At 35.3% G+C, this 14,091-nt stretch overlaps 1 protein-coding gene across 1 annotated transcript in view; it reads left to right on the forward strand.

The window, feature by feature from the left end:
- The window catches only part of MYCBP2 (MYC binding protein 2), a 177,247-nt gene that overhangs the window by 88,021 nt on the left and 75,135 nt on the right, over positions 1 to 14,091 (forward strand). Inside the window, exons 31-40 of the mRNA XM_031057093.1 lie at positions 1,087 to 1,183; positions 1,987 to 2,179; positions 2,782 to 3,056; positions 3,992 to 4,213; positions 5,887 to 6,078; positions 6,912 to 7,118; positions 8,740 to 8,871; positions 9,415 to 9,593; positions 12,180 to 12,322; positions 13,099 to 13,199. Coding sequence (XP_030912953.1) covers positions 1,087 to 1,183; positions 1,987 to 2,179; positions 2,782 to 3,056; positions 3,992 to 4,213; positions 5,887 to 6,078; positions 6,912 to 7,118; positions 8,740 to 8,871; positions 9,415 to 9,593; positions 12,180 to 12,322; positions 13,099 to 13,199 — 1,741 coding nt within the window. The remainder of the gene's footprint in view (positions 1 to 1,086; positions 1,184 to 1,986; positions 2,180 to 2,781; positions 3,057 to 3,991; positions 4,214 to 5,886; positions 6,079 to 6,911; positions 7,119 to 8,739; positions 8,872 to 9,414; positions 9,594 to 12,179; positions 12,323 to 13,098; positions 13,200 to 14,091) is intronic.

The following is a 14,091-nucleotide window of genomic DNA, read 5'->3' on the forward strand; positions in this document are numbered from 1 at the left end:
TATACCCACATTCACTTCCTTGCTGTTTTTCTTGCAGTCATGCTGCATGAGTCTTGAGATTTTCATTTACATCCATAGAATCTCACAATAGCATGAATAATATTTTTTGCTAGTTGGGAAATTCTCTATTTGGTTGCCCTCAGTTTAGGAACTGTATGCTCTTGAACAGAGGATGTTAATGAAACAAAGCCAAAATCAACAAAGAACTGTGCTTTACAATAAGTTACCATAAACTTATTGCCTTGATAAATGTTATGTGTTTTAATAATCAGGAACTCTTCCACTGTGTTGATAGTATATTTTACAGATGTCCTCAGATGGATACATGACAAAAATATTATATATTCTGTGTGTATATAATTCCCCTGGCTTCCACGCTGATTCTAAAGCTTAGAATGCTTTGATACCAGTTTTCTTGTCCTTTCTAAGAATGTCCTTTTCAAGGTTCCTCTGCAGAATAGCTCACTTCTGCCATTAAGCTTTCTGTCCATAGATGCCCTGTCCTTCTAGGTGAAAGTTTCATTTTGATGTATATGAAGCCCTAACATGACAAATTCATCATCTGTTGATTTCTATGGGGAGATGGCTGTAGCCAAAAGGCAAACAAACCTTGAGACCTCTGAAGACCAATGGGTGGCACAAAAGGGAAGATGCTGCTGTGGTAGATGCTGTCTGTATTTTTAACTTCCATGTACATTTTCCTTTCACAAAACCGGTGTTATTTTAAAGAATAAGATTTCTAGTCTTGATGTCGTCTGAGGAGATACAGTAGATACTAGTAATAATTGCATGTAATTAAATCTCAACCTCATTTTTAGTTGTCACAGTACTGCCAATTGGAGAGAATTCAAGATACTTGGTTACTGGTCTAGAATGATTAGGAAACTGCAAAAAGTTATGTTGAAACAGAACTTTTTTTTGAGAATTAAAACTTTTTTCATTTTGATTCTTTTCCCCACTTGAACAATAAAAGCAGTAAAAACTACAAAAAGTAAAAAAACCAAAACAAAACACCAAACCCAACCCAAAACTCTACTAAAAATTAAAACTGGAGATTTCAAGTAAGTTCCAAAATTGTTCTTCCAGGTTGCCAACGAGTGATGGGAGTGCATCCAAAGGAAAACAGCAAACTAGTGAACCTGTACATATTTTAAAGAGATCTTTTGCCAGAACTGTCTCTGTGGTGAGTACTATTGAGAATCTTCTGTGTTTCCTGCAAGTTCATACATGGTTAGGAAACTGAAAAATGTAGATGTGGAAATAATTGTGATTTTGTGCTTGCTTTCTCAAGCAGAAGTTAGGTACACTGATAAGAATATTTTATTTTTTTACTTTTTCTGAATATTTCATTTTGGTGTTCAACACCAAATACTTTTATTTTACTTTCTAAGGTACAACTTTGTGAAATTGCTGACCACCTACAATAATAATAGTAGAAACAAAACTTTTTACATCCTCAGATTTTTTGTGAACTACCATGTGCTTCTGTTTAGCTTTCAAGTACTGTAAATTTCATATAGTGTCCATGGTCCTGCTGATCATAACTGTTTAAAAACAAAATGAACACAGCCCTGATAATACTTTATGACAAAAATGTATTATGTCAAAAGTCAGTGTTGCACGCTTCTGTAGGTAAGCAAATAAAGTTTACTGAAAAATCTCCATTACAGGTGAATACATTTGTTCTTAAATAACTGAGGGGCTTCCACACATAATATTCTAATATAGCTTATAGATAGATTTTATTATGGTATTGCAGCGAAGTGTCCCCTGCATTCTCAGTGGTTTTTTAATATTCTCAAGCAAATTGGGATTTGTGTGTTGCATGGTAGATGTGTATAGACATAAATAAAGATGCTGTCTGATTCAGGTAAACATAAATAAAGAAGATATTTGCCTTTTGTCTAACACTGATGCAGAACTGTCATTTCTTGTTTTTTAACACTAATTCTGTCCTCGATATCTATCCTTCATACCCTGAAACAGGAATGCTTTGAATCTTTACTGAGCATTCTTCACTGGAGTTGGACAACACTGGTGCTGGGAGTTGAAGAACTTCGTGGGCTGAAGGGTTTCCAATACACTGCTACTCTTCTGGATTTGGAAAGGTTGCGTTTTGTCGGCACTTGCTGCCTGAGATTGCTGAGGGTCTACACCTGTGAAATATACCCAATTTCAGGTATTCCTCTCAGTTTCATATTTATTAGCGAATAATCTACAGGAAATTTATGGTTTGATCTAAGTAGTCATGTAGGATATGATATAAAATAGATTTGCTCACACAGATGGTTTTATTGGAGCAATTAAAAGACTTGTTATCAGAAACAAGAAATTTTCAATTGTCCTCATAACTAAGTATCCTAGTACCACATGTTTGCACTGTAACCTGTGTATTTTAAAGTTTATTTCCTGTGTGATTTGTTAGTTGAGCTGTTTTGGACAGTTTGTATCTTCTTTTTTCCATTTCTGTACATAGTGCTTGCTGTGGGAGTGAGCACAGTGTGAATTTGAAAGATTGTGTTTTTCATGCCTCTAACAATGCTCATTAAAGCACAGTATATGTTATAAAGGATCAGAAAAGTGGGAGTTTTTAATGCTCAGGTTTCTTTGATAGAGTTTAACATCCTTTCACTGTTCTACTTTTGGAATTAACTTCTCTGAATATAGATTCAACAATGTTGCTGAATTCCCTGTTTTTCTGTTTGCATGTAAAATGTGCATTCTAACATGAAAATATTTAATTATTTTACATTTAATGCTTCTGTTTGTGTAATCTTCTAGCTACAGCTAAGGCAGTTGTAGAAGAAACCAGCAAACTAGCAGATTGCATTGGAAAAACTAGGACCTTGCTGAGAAAAATTTTATCTGAAGGAGTTGACCATTGCATGGTGAAGCTGGACAATGATCCACAAGGATATCTTAGTCAGCCTCTCAGTCTGTTAGAAGCTGTTCTTCAGGAATGCCATAATACATTTACAGCTTGCTTCCATTCATTCTATCCAACACCAGCTCTCCAGTGGGCATGTCTTTGTGACTTGCTGAACTGTTTGGACCAGGTACATTGAAATGGCTCAAGTAAATATAACAGCTTAGCTTTTCCTTTTGCTCAAATTGAAGCCAAGTAATACTTAAAAATGTTACTAATTTTTGTATTTATTCTGATTTGCGACTTGAGTTCTGTTGTGTTTTGGATTGTTTTTTTAATGATTGAGTGTTGGATTTGTTTCTGGTTTTGTTTGTTTAGGGTGTTCTCTAAATGTAGTTCAATAAGAGCCTAGGAACTTTGTCGTCTTTAGCTTTTAAGAATCTCTGCGATACAGTGAAGAAAATTTGTCAGCACCTGCTGTTTCAGTGTTGAGGCTGTGCCTTTATATGTGCTTACTCTTGCTGCATGTTGACTAAGAGCATCCATGTAGTATTATTTTTTATCGCTAATACTTGAGTAATTCCTCATTATTAAACACTACAGCAGTGCTCTGATCCAGCCAAGTACATGAGAAGCAGCTGGAAATATTATTCTGTAATCAACAACTTTCTTCTTTTGCTTTATTTAAGCATCCCACATCTAAACAGTGTAGTTGCTTGCTTGCATTGCTTGTGGTGGGATGTAAACAGTTTGCCGCTTTGCATGAAGATTCATTTAGCATATACCATTTCAAGGAAAAATCTGTTCTTTAATGTATTACTCTAATTAAGTTGTTTAATTATAATTGTTAATTATAAGAAAAGCCTTCTCTTCAAAGGATACCATAATTTTAAAAGTAATATTAGACAGGTTTATTTTACAATATGCCAACCAATACATTTTAATTACTCCAGTTTTGAAGATCTGAATGCAAGCATATGAGGGAAGGCAGTGTAAAATTCATAAAAAATCTTTCTCTAAATTATTTTTATTAATTACAGTAAAGCTGGGAAGTTCTTTAAAAGTAGTTTCTCTGTTGTTTCAGTGCAGTGGTGCCATTCAATTAACTACTTTTTCTGTCTTCAGGATATCCAGGAAGCAAACTTCAAGACCTCCAGCAGTAGGCTCCTTGCAGCTGTCATGTCTGCTCTGTGCCACACATCAGTGAAGCTGACCTCCATCTTTCCCATTGCCTATGATGGAGAGGCCTTGCTGCGCTCCATGGTTAAACAAGTCAGCACTGAGAATGACTCTGCCCTAGCCCATCGCTTCCCTCTTCTGGTTGCACACATGGAAAAGCTCAGTCAGGTGAGGATGTGTTCTAAAAGCCCAATGATTTTACTTTGCAACAAAAAGCTGTTATGTACCTACATTTTATTGTTTGATAAAAATGTACATGAATTTACCTAAGTGTTTTCTTTCTAAAAGGCTTAGTTTAGAAAGTGTTTTCTTTCTAAAAGGCTTAGTTTAGAAACTTAATATTTTGTACAATTTTCAACTTTTTGTCCGAAATATTCTAACTGTTTCTTCTTTGGAGAATGTCTAAGCAGAATGGTTCTTATCTTGGAATATTAAAAATTGGACGAAATATCCTTTGGAGTAGTATTCTGTTGCATAGTGTTTTCTGCAGCCGTTTTTCAGTTTCTTCATGTGATCAAAAGGAGGAGCATGTAGATAGATTTGGTGTTTTGAGGAAGAGTCAGCACAAGCTTAGTAATAAAAAGTCATGTCCCAAACTGGAGTTTTTAAGGGGATCAGTAAAGGAATCCCAGTTCATACTGTTCTAGCAAAGGTTATTAAACAATTTCCTAATCAAGGGCTCTTTAATGCTGTATTGTTGTAGTTCTGATATTTTAGAAGTGATTTACAGGAATGAGAAATAAGATAGAAAAGAAATAATAAAAGATAATAATCAGGGAAATGGGACTACTAAACAGTATTCTATTCTTCAGTTTGGCTGGCAGCAGGGATATGAAATTATGAATTGTGCAAGAAAGGTAAGTAAAGGATAGTTGTAGAATCTACCATTCCCAGAAATTTAGAGTAAAAGATAAGGTCAGAAGTTTTCTACTCTTCATAAAATACACAGTTAAGCTGGGGGGCATACTCCTGTAGGCCATTATTGTGCTAAAAGCTTTCATGGACTTGGAAAGTACCTGTACAAATTAATGAAGGGAAGAAACAACAGGCACTACTAAATGCAAATATTATATATGTGTCTTGGATACAGCAGCCTCCTAATTGTAAAAGATGGAAAAGTGTTCTGTACAGGTTTGCTTTGCCTGATTGTCTTCCGTATTTGTTCACTACTTGGATTTTTTTTTAGCATACAAAGAGGTGAGAAAGTTAAACCTTGGATTTCATCTCTTGAGCTGATTTTATTTTTCTTATCAAATGCAGTGGATTTTACTGCTAGGCAGAAAACACAATAGATACTTAAGCTTAGGTTGGTTTCATAGACTTCATTCAGCAAAGAAAAACTGTGTTTATAATCATCCCCCCACTGGTTTTGTCTTACCTCTTTGCATAGAAGATTCTTTTTGCTAGCACCAAAACAATAAAGCTTCCAAGTCTCTTGTTTAGATGCTGCAGAAGAAAATTACATGAACAGTTTCAAAAGTAGCTATATATCCACTGTGTTTTAGTGTATGCTTTTAAAGCCCATAGGTTTTATGGCTATATAGTATATAAAGAAGAGACATCTCCTGGGAAGGACATCTGCATCTGGTGTCTTTCCAATGCAATAAAAGACTTGTCACCACCTCATACAGGAAATTAAGGACATCAATCAATTCTTTTGACAAAGGAATACATACTATGATAGCTTTGAATATTTTAGTTTTTTTTCCCACCTTCTAGATATTTCTGATCTTCATGAAGTCACAGATATTTCAATTACCTAATACTTGTAATATGTGAAAGTTTGTGTTTTGGTTTTTTAATAACCATGTTATTTGTCATTGTTTTTGTTTACACTGCAGAGTGAAGAAAACGTTTCAGGGATGACAAGCTTTCGGGAAGTGCTGGAAAAGATGTTGGTCATTGTTGTTTTACCAGTACGGAACAGCCTTAGAAGAGAAAATGAACTTTTCTCTTCACATCTAGTTTCTAATACCTGTGGGTTGCTTGCTAGTATTGTGAGTGAGCTTACAGCATCAGCATTAGGATCTGAGGTAAAGCTGCTCTAAAATAATTTTAGAAGTCCTTCAGGAGAAACATACTAGGAATGTTATAGAGGCTGGATGGGTATTTTACAGGTGTGCAGATCTTTCCGGGGTTCTGGAATTCTCTGTTTTGGGTAGCGCAGATGATTTGCATAGATTTACAGGCATATATTCACTGTATTAGAGAAGTACTGTTGATAATTAGCTACTTCATTAGTGCTGAAGAATACTGCAGATTGTTTTAAAAAAGGCACATTTTTGAGTACTTTGCTTTTTGACTGCATATTTGTGTAGATATACAATCCTTTCAGGAGGCTATAACTTCATTAAGTGACAGAAAAGTATCTGACTTTGTTAAAGGCATGTCACTGTCTCTGTGCTATCAACAGGCTTTTCTCACAGAAGGAATCAGGCTTTTGATAACATCTTGATTCAAGGTGTTTTTACCATTATGTAACATCTGTTTCTGCCCTCTCTTAATCTTGACTGTACCTAAGGCAGAAATACCTAACTTACCTAAGGCAGAAGTACCTAACCTTTCTTTTAGTACAGCTTATCTGTATTTTTTGCTAATTCATCCATAAAATATATATTTAAATACTTTAAAAAAACTGAGTAGGATTTCTGATTATTCCTAGTTAATTTCTAATTATCAGAAATACTTTCTTTTTTCTTTATAGTCAATATGAACTAGAAAGCTAAATAGTGACATCTTCTGTGGTTTATAAGTTGACTTTTAAAATTTACCCAGTTGAAAAATCTGATAATTCACTTTGCTTTATTAAAGTTGTCTAAAATTTAACAGTGAATATTTTCTGACTGCTGTATTTAACTTTCTACAGGTTGATGGACTGAATTCTCTCCATTCTGTCAAATCCACTCCAAACCGATTCACTAAAACAAGTCAGGGAAGAAGCTGGAATACTGGGAATGGATCCCCTGATGCTATATGTTTCTCTGTTGACAAACCTGGTGTAGTTGTAGTAGGATTTTCTGTTTATGGTGGAGGAGGAATTCATGAGTATGAGTTGGAGGTATTAGTTGATGATGTAAGTACTGCTTTTGCAAAAACAATTTGAACAAAAGTAACCTCAGAGGTTTTCTTAGAGTATGCTTTACAAAGTGATATTTTCATATTCATATTCAGTCTAGGCTACCAGTAAAACAGTGCACTGGTAGTAGGATTTTTTGCTTGTGGTGAAGATTTTTGTACTACCACAAACTTCATACCATATTAAGTAGAGTCCTTATCTTGGTTATTGTCACGAACTCTTCCTTTATTACAAGTAATATTTGAAGTATGATGGACTTTTCACTTTCTGGAGCTAAATATAAATTAGTACCAGTTACTTCTCTGTAAACCATGAATGAAATTAAGAAATGAGATTATAAGCAAAAATTGAAGAAAAGGATAATGACCTCCCAGCATGATCATGTTGTATTAAACATGTTTACAACAATACTTACACAGTAATACATTATACGACTATACTTCTACATTACAGAAATACATTATACCAGTTACATTACACCAGCATCTATCTCTACTTGTCGAGGCGGTCATAACTCAAAGTAAATACCTTAAATGTCCCAAACCAAATCCCTCATTGCTTGTTGGTGGCTCACCTATTCCCAGGTGTCTTGATTAGATAATCAGGTCTAGACCTCTTTGTGGCTTCCACCTGCCACTCTCAGCTTCACCAACGCTGCCTCCCCCACTCCGTCCCAGTGGGTCACAGTAGCCCTAAACACTTCACACTAATACATAACAGTAAACCTTACAACCATACTTATATATAACAGTGAACATTACAACAACAGAGTCCATCCCCTCCAGGGGCTTTTCCTGAAGCACCCAGCCAGAAGCATCTGCAGCTAATCCAGCAGCAATCCAATGAAGGATATTGCTGCCAGACTGCCACAGAGCCCTGGCATGTCCAAAGCTTCTCCAACCCTCTCCTGGGGTCTACCCTTGTGGGGTCAGTCTTCTTCTGGGATTATTCATCCCCTCCAGGGGAACTCACCATCTTCTCCTGGGACTCTCCTGGTCCTTGCAGCAGCCCTCTCTGGGACTCTCCTGGTCCTCGCTGCAGCCTTCTCCCGGGCAGCCTTCTCCTGACTCTTCTTGCAGTCTTCCTCTGCAGTCATCTTCTGGGCAGCCTTCTCCTAGCTCTTCTTGCAGTCTTCTGACTCTTTGTCCGGCTCCACCCTTTTATGCCCCTGGTTCTCAATTACTTACAGGTGTTAACACAGTTGCAACTCATTGGGGAATACTGTGCCCCCTTACAATTCTCCCTACATGATCAGACAGGTACCTACAGATGTTTCATGTGCTGTTGATGTACTCTCTTAGAAGCAGCATAAAACTGTGCTGTGGGTTCTTGTAATGAAGCAAATCTACTGTTCTTTTACACACAGTTGTTCACTATAAGTGATGATTATGATCTCTTCCAAAGGATAAGCATAGGTTACTATGGGAAATTAACCTCTCTGCTCAGTAATTTCCTCTTTAGGGGAAAGACTTTACTGTTGACTCTGAACAGGTTTTTCATGTTTTTGTTTGTGATGCCATGTGTAAAAATTTATACAATGAAACATAAGTTGCACAATTGCATGTGTCATGTATTTACATTATAAATGTATTAAAATTACTTTGTTTCTTTGAATCAGAGTGATCATACTGGGGATGCAACTCATTCTCATAGATGGACATCTTTAGAATTGGTTAAAGGAACTTACACCACAGATGATTCTCCTAGTGACATAGCTGAAATCAGACTTGACAAAGTTGTGCCACTGAAGGTAAATAAAATAAAAGCACATCTGTAGGTTTCATACAACTTCTTTAGATAACAAAGTTGAAATGGTCAGTGTAAATTGTTTGGTTTTGTGGACGCACATTCACAAGTTGATCTTGACGTGTGCTTCATAAAGTCTCAGCTTCAACCTATAAATTAAAAGTTCCAAATCCTGTTAGCTAGAAGAAATTAGATCCCAGGTGTGTATGATTTTTGTAAGTGCATATGATAGATTATAGTTACCTAGTAATTTTAGAATATTTTTGAAAGTGTAATTTTTTTGTGCAACCTAACAGTTAATTTTCTTGGATACCTGCCTGCTCTTAAGTAATTAGTAGTAATTTAAGTTATGGTCCATAGTTTGGGAAAATTGAACAGCTCTGATTTTTGTTTCATACTGGATCTTTTTTGTTTAATTTCATTTGTAGAGTGCTTTGAGGGACTTTTCAGACTCTCCAGTATTAATGTAAAATAATAACTTTCATATACCATGAAGCCATTAGATATTTGTTTTATACTGCAACCTATTTTTGCTCTCCTTTCTCAGGAAAACGTGAAGTACGCAGTTCGTTTGCGGAATTACGGGAGCCGGACTGCCAATGGAGATGGGGGAATGACCACGGTGCAGTGTCCGGACGGTGTAACATTCACATTCAGTACGTGCAGTCTGAGCAGCAATGGCACCAACCAAACACGAGGACAAATCCCACAGATCCTTTATTACAGGTTTGTGTGGTGTAATCATTCATTTCTAAGAAAAGTCAATGAAACCATCACAGTGCTATTATACCACATCTGTTTTTAACAAATGATAGAAATAAATGCATCCAGAATGTGCTTGTGATGCCCCTTCCAGTCTTGTTTTAGGTTCTCTGGCTTTTTTATTTTTCATTTGACAGATAATGTGATGGTTGACTTCTTATGAGGTCCATTGTTTACTCCCTTAAAGCTCTAAATATGAAGAACTCGTAAGATGCACTATTTCAATTTTTGTTTTTTCTATACTATAGGAGATATCTGAGAGATTACTCACTAGCATGTTTATGTCTCCAACTTATTCAGTTCTTCAGTTTCCAAAAATAATTGCATCAGGTAGTGAAGCAAAGTCTATACATATATGAACTCCTCTCTTTCTTAGAGGTGAAAGGTATAAAAAGAGAAATTGCTATTGCCTGAAGAAAATCAGCTGAAGGGATGGTCCTGCAGGGGAGCTTTACTTCAGCCTTTCAGGATGACAGTAGGAATTCAGTTGTGGTAATGCTTTTGCAGAAAGCATTGTTTTTGTGTTTGAGGTGCTTACCCTGATTTATGTAAAGACAGGATTTTCAAACTGGCAGTACAAGGCTGATTACCAGAAGATGGAAGGAATAAAAGAATCAATGAATAATAATTTACTTTTATCTTTCATTGTGTGAGAAGTACCTACATAATAAAATATGTAGAAAATACAAAAAGGTAATACTACACCAGCTGATGTATTTTAGACTAACAAGTACATGAACATATATTGCTCTTAAAGTTTTAAAGAAGGTAGTAAAATATGAAGAAATAAAGTGGCCAGCAAAATTATATTAATAGTATATTTGAAGATACAGGATAGCTCTAAACTACCTTAAAACATAAGATTGTGCTCAAAGATCCAGCTTGTCAATAAAACCAGTAAGTACTTATTAAATAATGGAATTGCAGTGGTGCAGATCATGATACTTTAATTGGTTTAGTCTCCTGGAAACTTGGACTTTATTATGAGGTATCTTAATTGGAAAGCATCATTATGTAAGAAGGATGAAAGACAGACATGGAAGGCATCTATTTCACTCGTAGATTGCTTTTATATGGGCAAAAGAGAAAATTAAAGAGAAATAACAATTTCTTTGATTTCAGAAAAGCAAAGGACTTAATTTCGGTAATGGAAACTTCAAGGCATTCTAACAATGGTAAATTAGCATATGAAAAAACCCCACACCAAAGTTCTGTCTTCAGATCAGAGCAGTCTCAGGTTTTTTAGTTTCAACTGATAAAATTCAAAGAGGCTTTCAAAAAACTAGTGGTACAAGTTGGAACTGTTACGGAATAAATTGTGTTGAAAAAAATTGCACCTGCTGTGCTGTAATCACAATGTCTTTGTAGTTTGCTTGGACAAGATAAATTTATTTATTGCATGGTTATGGTTATGGACTTAGTTTGAGGACTCACTGATATATAATGATTTGAAGTTTCGATTTGCCTACAGCAAAGAAACAAATGTTCAGTCAACTATTATAGAGCAGCTTGTAAAAGTCACACTTCATTTTGTTTGGAGGATGCTCAGGTATCAATAGAAATGTTTCTTAGGCATATGCAAAGAAGGAACACATGCAGAAGTTTAACACACTTTGATAAGGGGAGAAAAGTTTTGGAGGGATTTGTTGGAAAGGTACTCAGTTGAATTGCACCTACCAGAAGCAGCTAAAAAATTCAAATGAAAAAGGCTTGAGGCTGACAGCAAAGCTACAATTCTAGGACACTTTGAAAAAACATAATACTTTTGTAAGAGTCATTGATTCACATGACAGAGAAGGAGAACTGAACTGCTCAAAGTAAAATTTCTTAACATTCTGAGGTGCTAGTCCTGAAATAATGCACTGGACAAACATAAGATATCCAAAAGAAAATGGTATATTTTGTTTTGTGATTTTATTTAAGTGATTTTATTTCTCTGTGTGAAGGCTTAATCACTATCATATTGAAGGTTTGAATTAGTTTGTAATTGTCATTTGATAGCTATGAAAAAGCAAATCAAACCTTATTGAAATGGTTGCATGCATGATGTTAAGAAGAGCCTAATTTGATACACAGAGTGGATTTAAAAGAAAGAACTGTTTGTTTGATAAGTCTTGGGTAAGCCAAGACTGTTTCAAAGCCATAATTAATCTTTGAAATTAGAAGGGAGAATCTTTGTCTCTTATGAAAATGCAGAAATATCCATTAAGGAAGTTTTACTTGTTTCTGTGAAGCATTTAACATTGCTCTGTTTTTACCAAGACAGGGAACTGGCTTTGGAAGAGCATAGCAATTAGTTCTGTGATTTAAAAGGCATCTAGAGAAAAGAAACATTGCAGAAAAATGCTTTTTATACTTTTTGCCAAATGAAGTTCTTGCAAAGGACTAACAGGGACACATTTTCTCCAAAATATCCTCCATGGTTTCTTTGTGGTTTTTTATTGCTTTATCAAAAATCGTTTTGCTTATTCTGTGCCAAAAATTAGTCAGGAGTGCTTTTTAATGTAATTTTGTATTTGTGAACTTACTTTAACTTAATCCACTGTCCAGGAGTGAGTATGATGGCGATCTGCAGTCACAGCTGTTGAACAAAGCTAACGAAGAGGACAAAAACTGTAGCAGGGCTCTTTCCGTCGTGAGTGCTGTTGTACGAGCAGCCAAAGACTTGTTGCACAGAGCTCTTGCTGTAGATGGTAAGGCTTGAGAAAATTTACTTTTCAAAACTTCTTAATTTGCTAGCAAGCCATAATAGTAGAATATGACTTGAATTACATGAGCTGTGGTGCTTCTCTTTTGCTTTCCAAAGAATATTTTTCTAACCTTTAATTCCTCTAGGTGTCAAACTATGAGTAACTTTTATGTCGTTGATTCACACTTGTGATAGCATAGTCAGATACTTTGTATAAATTTGCTCATCAATTTAACAAGTATCGTATCAAAGCTGGTAAGATTCTTTATTTCCTAAAGATGTTTTATTTAGTTAGGCAGGTTAGTTGCAGATTTCCTGAGTGTTTTGCACAGAGGTTGTAATCAGTAGGACTGGTTAATGTAATTAATATATAAGCAGTTACAGCATCCCTTTGTGAGAAATGTAGATATCAGCCAAAATGTCCAGCATAATTCGTAGTGCTATAAAACTAATTTTAAAGGGCTGGGAGGACTGTTGTGCTAACTTTTATACTGTAGAAAATATAAACACAGCTTCACTAAATGGCAAAGAATGCAATAAAGTAATGCTCTAAGAGAAGGATACTTTTCAACAGAGAACTATATATAATGATATATTTATCTTGAGTGGACTTGGCAGACTCAGAATTCAACAGTGCCTAAATAATGGAAATAATTTGAAGTAAAAATAGTCTGGGAAATAGAAGTTTAACTTACAAGGGGCAAACCAGAAAATAAGATGTGCTTTGAACCACAGCACAGGTTTATTAATAATACCTCTGTTCTAATTATCTTCATCTAGCTGAAGACATTCCAGAGTTGCTCAGCTCTTCCAGTCTGTTTTCAATGCTGCTTCCCCTCATCATAGCCTACATAGGACCAGTGGCAGCAGCTATTCCCAAGGTATGCTTCTCAAGAGAAATTACTGAAGAAATGTATGAATGTTATGCAAGGAAAATGTTTACTCTGAAAATTTGACCATCTTGATTTCTTACTATTCTCTAAATTAGGGGTTTATATTTGATGAGGCATGAATTTTCCATGAGACAAGAATTTAAAAAACATGCAATGACCTTTTTTTAACTTGACTTGAAAACATGATAACAAAAATATCTTAAGAAAGCAGAGAAATATGAGAGGCTTTAGTAGTAGGAAAAGATAAGGAATGAAAAGAATGTAACTTACAGCTCATTGATGAAGACTGGGGAGATGAAATGGTTTTTTATGTTATATAAATATTATTTTTACAGTGAAGAGCAGAAGCATTTGCTCATTAAATTAAGATTATTTCTGTCAAACTTAGCGTTAGAAAGATGTCAGCTATAAATAAAGGAACATTTCTTGCCAGTGCCATGGCATTTCTTGATGTGCCTGGTCTGGGACACTCTTGAGATCTGTTATCAGATCTACAAATGTCAATAATCCTTAGCTAGTATACACTATTACATTTTATTGTTTTTTTCATGAACTGTAAGATGTTTTCTGACTTCTTTTTAAAGGGGGAGGAAATAGAGCTGACCACTTAAAATCTAGCAGACATGTCATGAAAGACAGTGTCAGATTTTAGTTACCTTGTTTCTTCAGGGAACTGAGATTTGAAACAACCAAGTGTTTTGCTGTTGAAGTGTTCGTCTGCTTAGAAAATGTAGTGAAGATCACAGGGAACATAATATTAATATTAAAATAAATATTAATATGGTTATAGAGTATAACTGGATTCTGGCTTTAGTATTTAGCTCTGGTATTTACTTCCTGTGAACTTGTGCTTACCGTTTGTAATGCTCAAGGTTTTAGT

This window comes from Geospiza fortis, unplaced genomic scaffold (assembly GCF_000277835.1).
Source record: "Geospiza fortis unplaced genomic scaffold, GeoFor_1.0 scaffold45, whole genome shotgun sequence".
In the NCBI taxonomy this organism is placed as follows: domain Eukaryota; kingdom Metazoa; phylum Chordata; class Aves; order Passeriformes; family Thraupidae; genus Geospiza; species Geospiza fortis.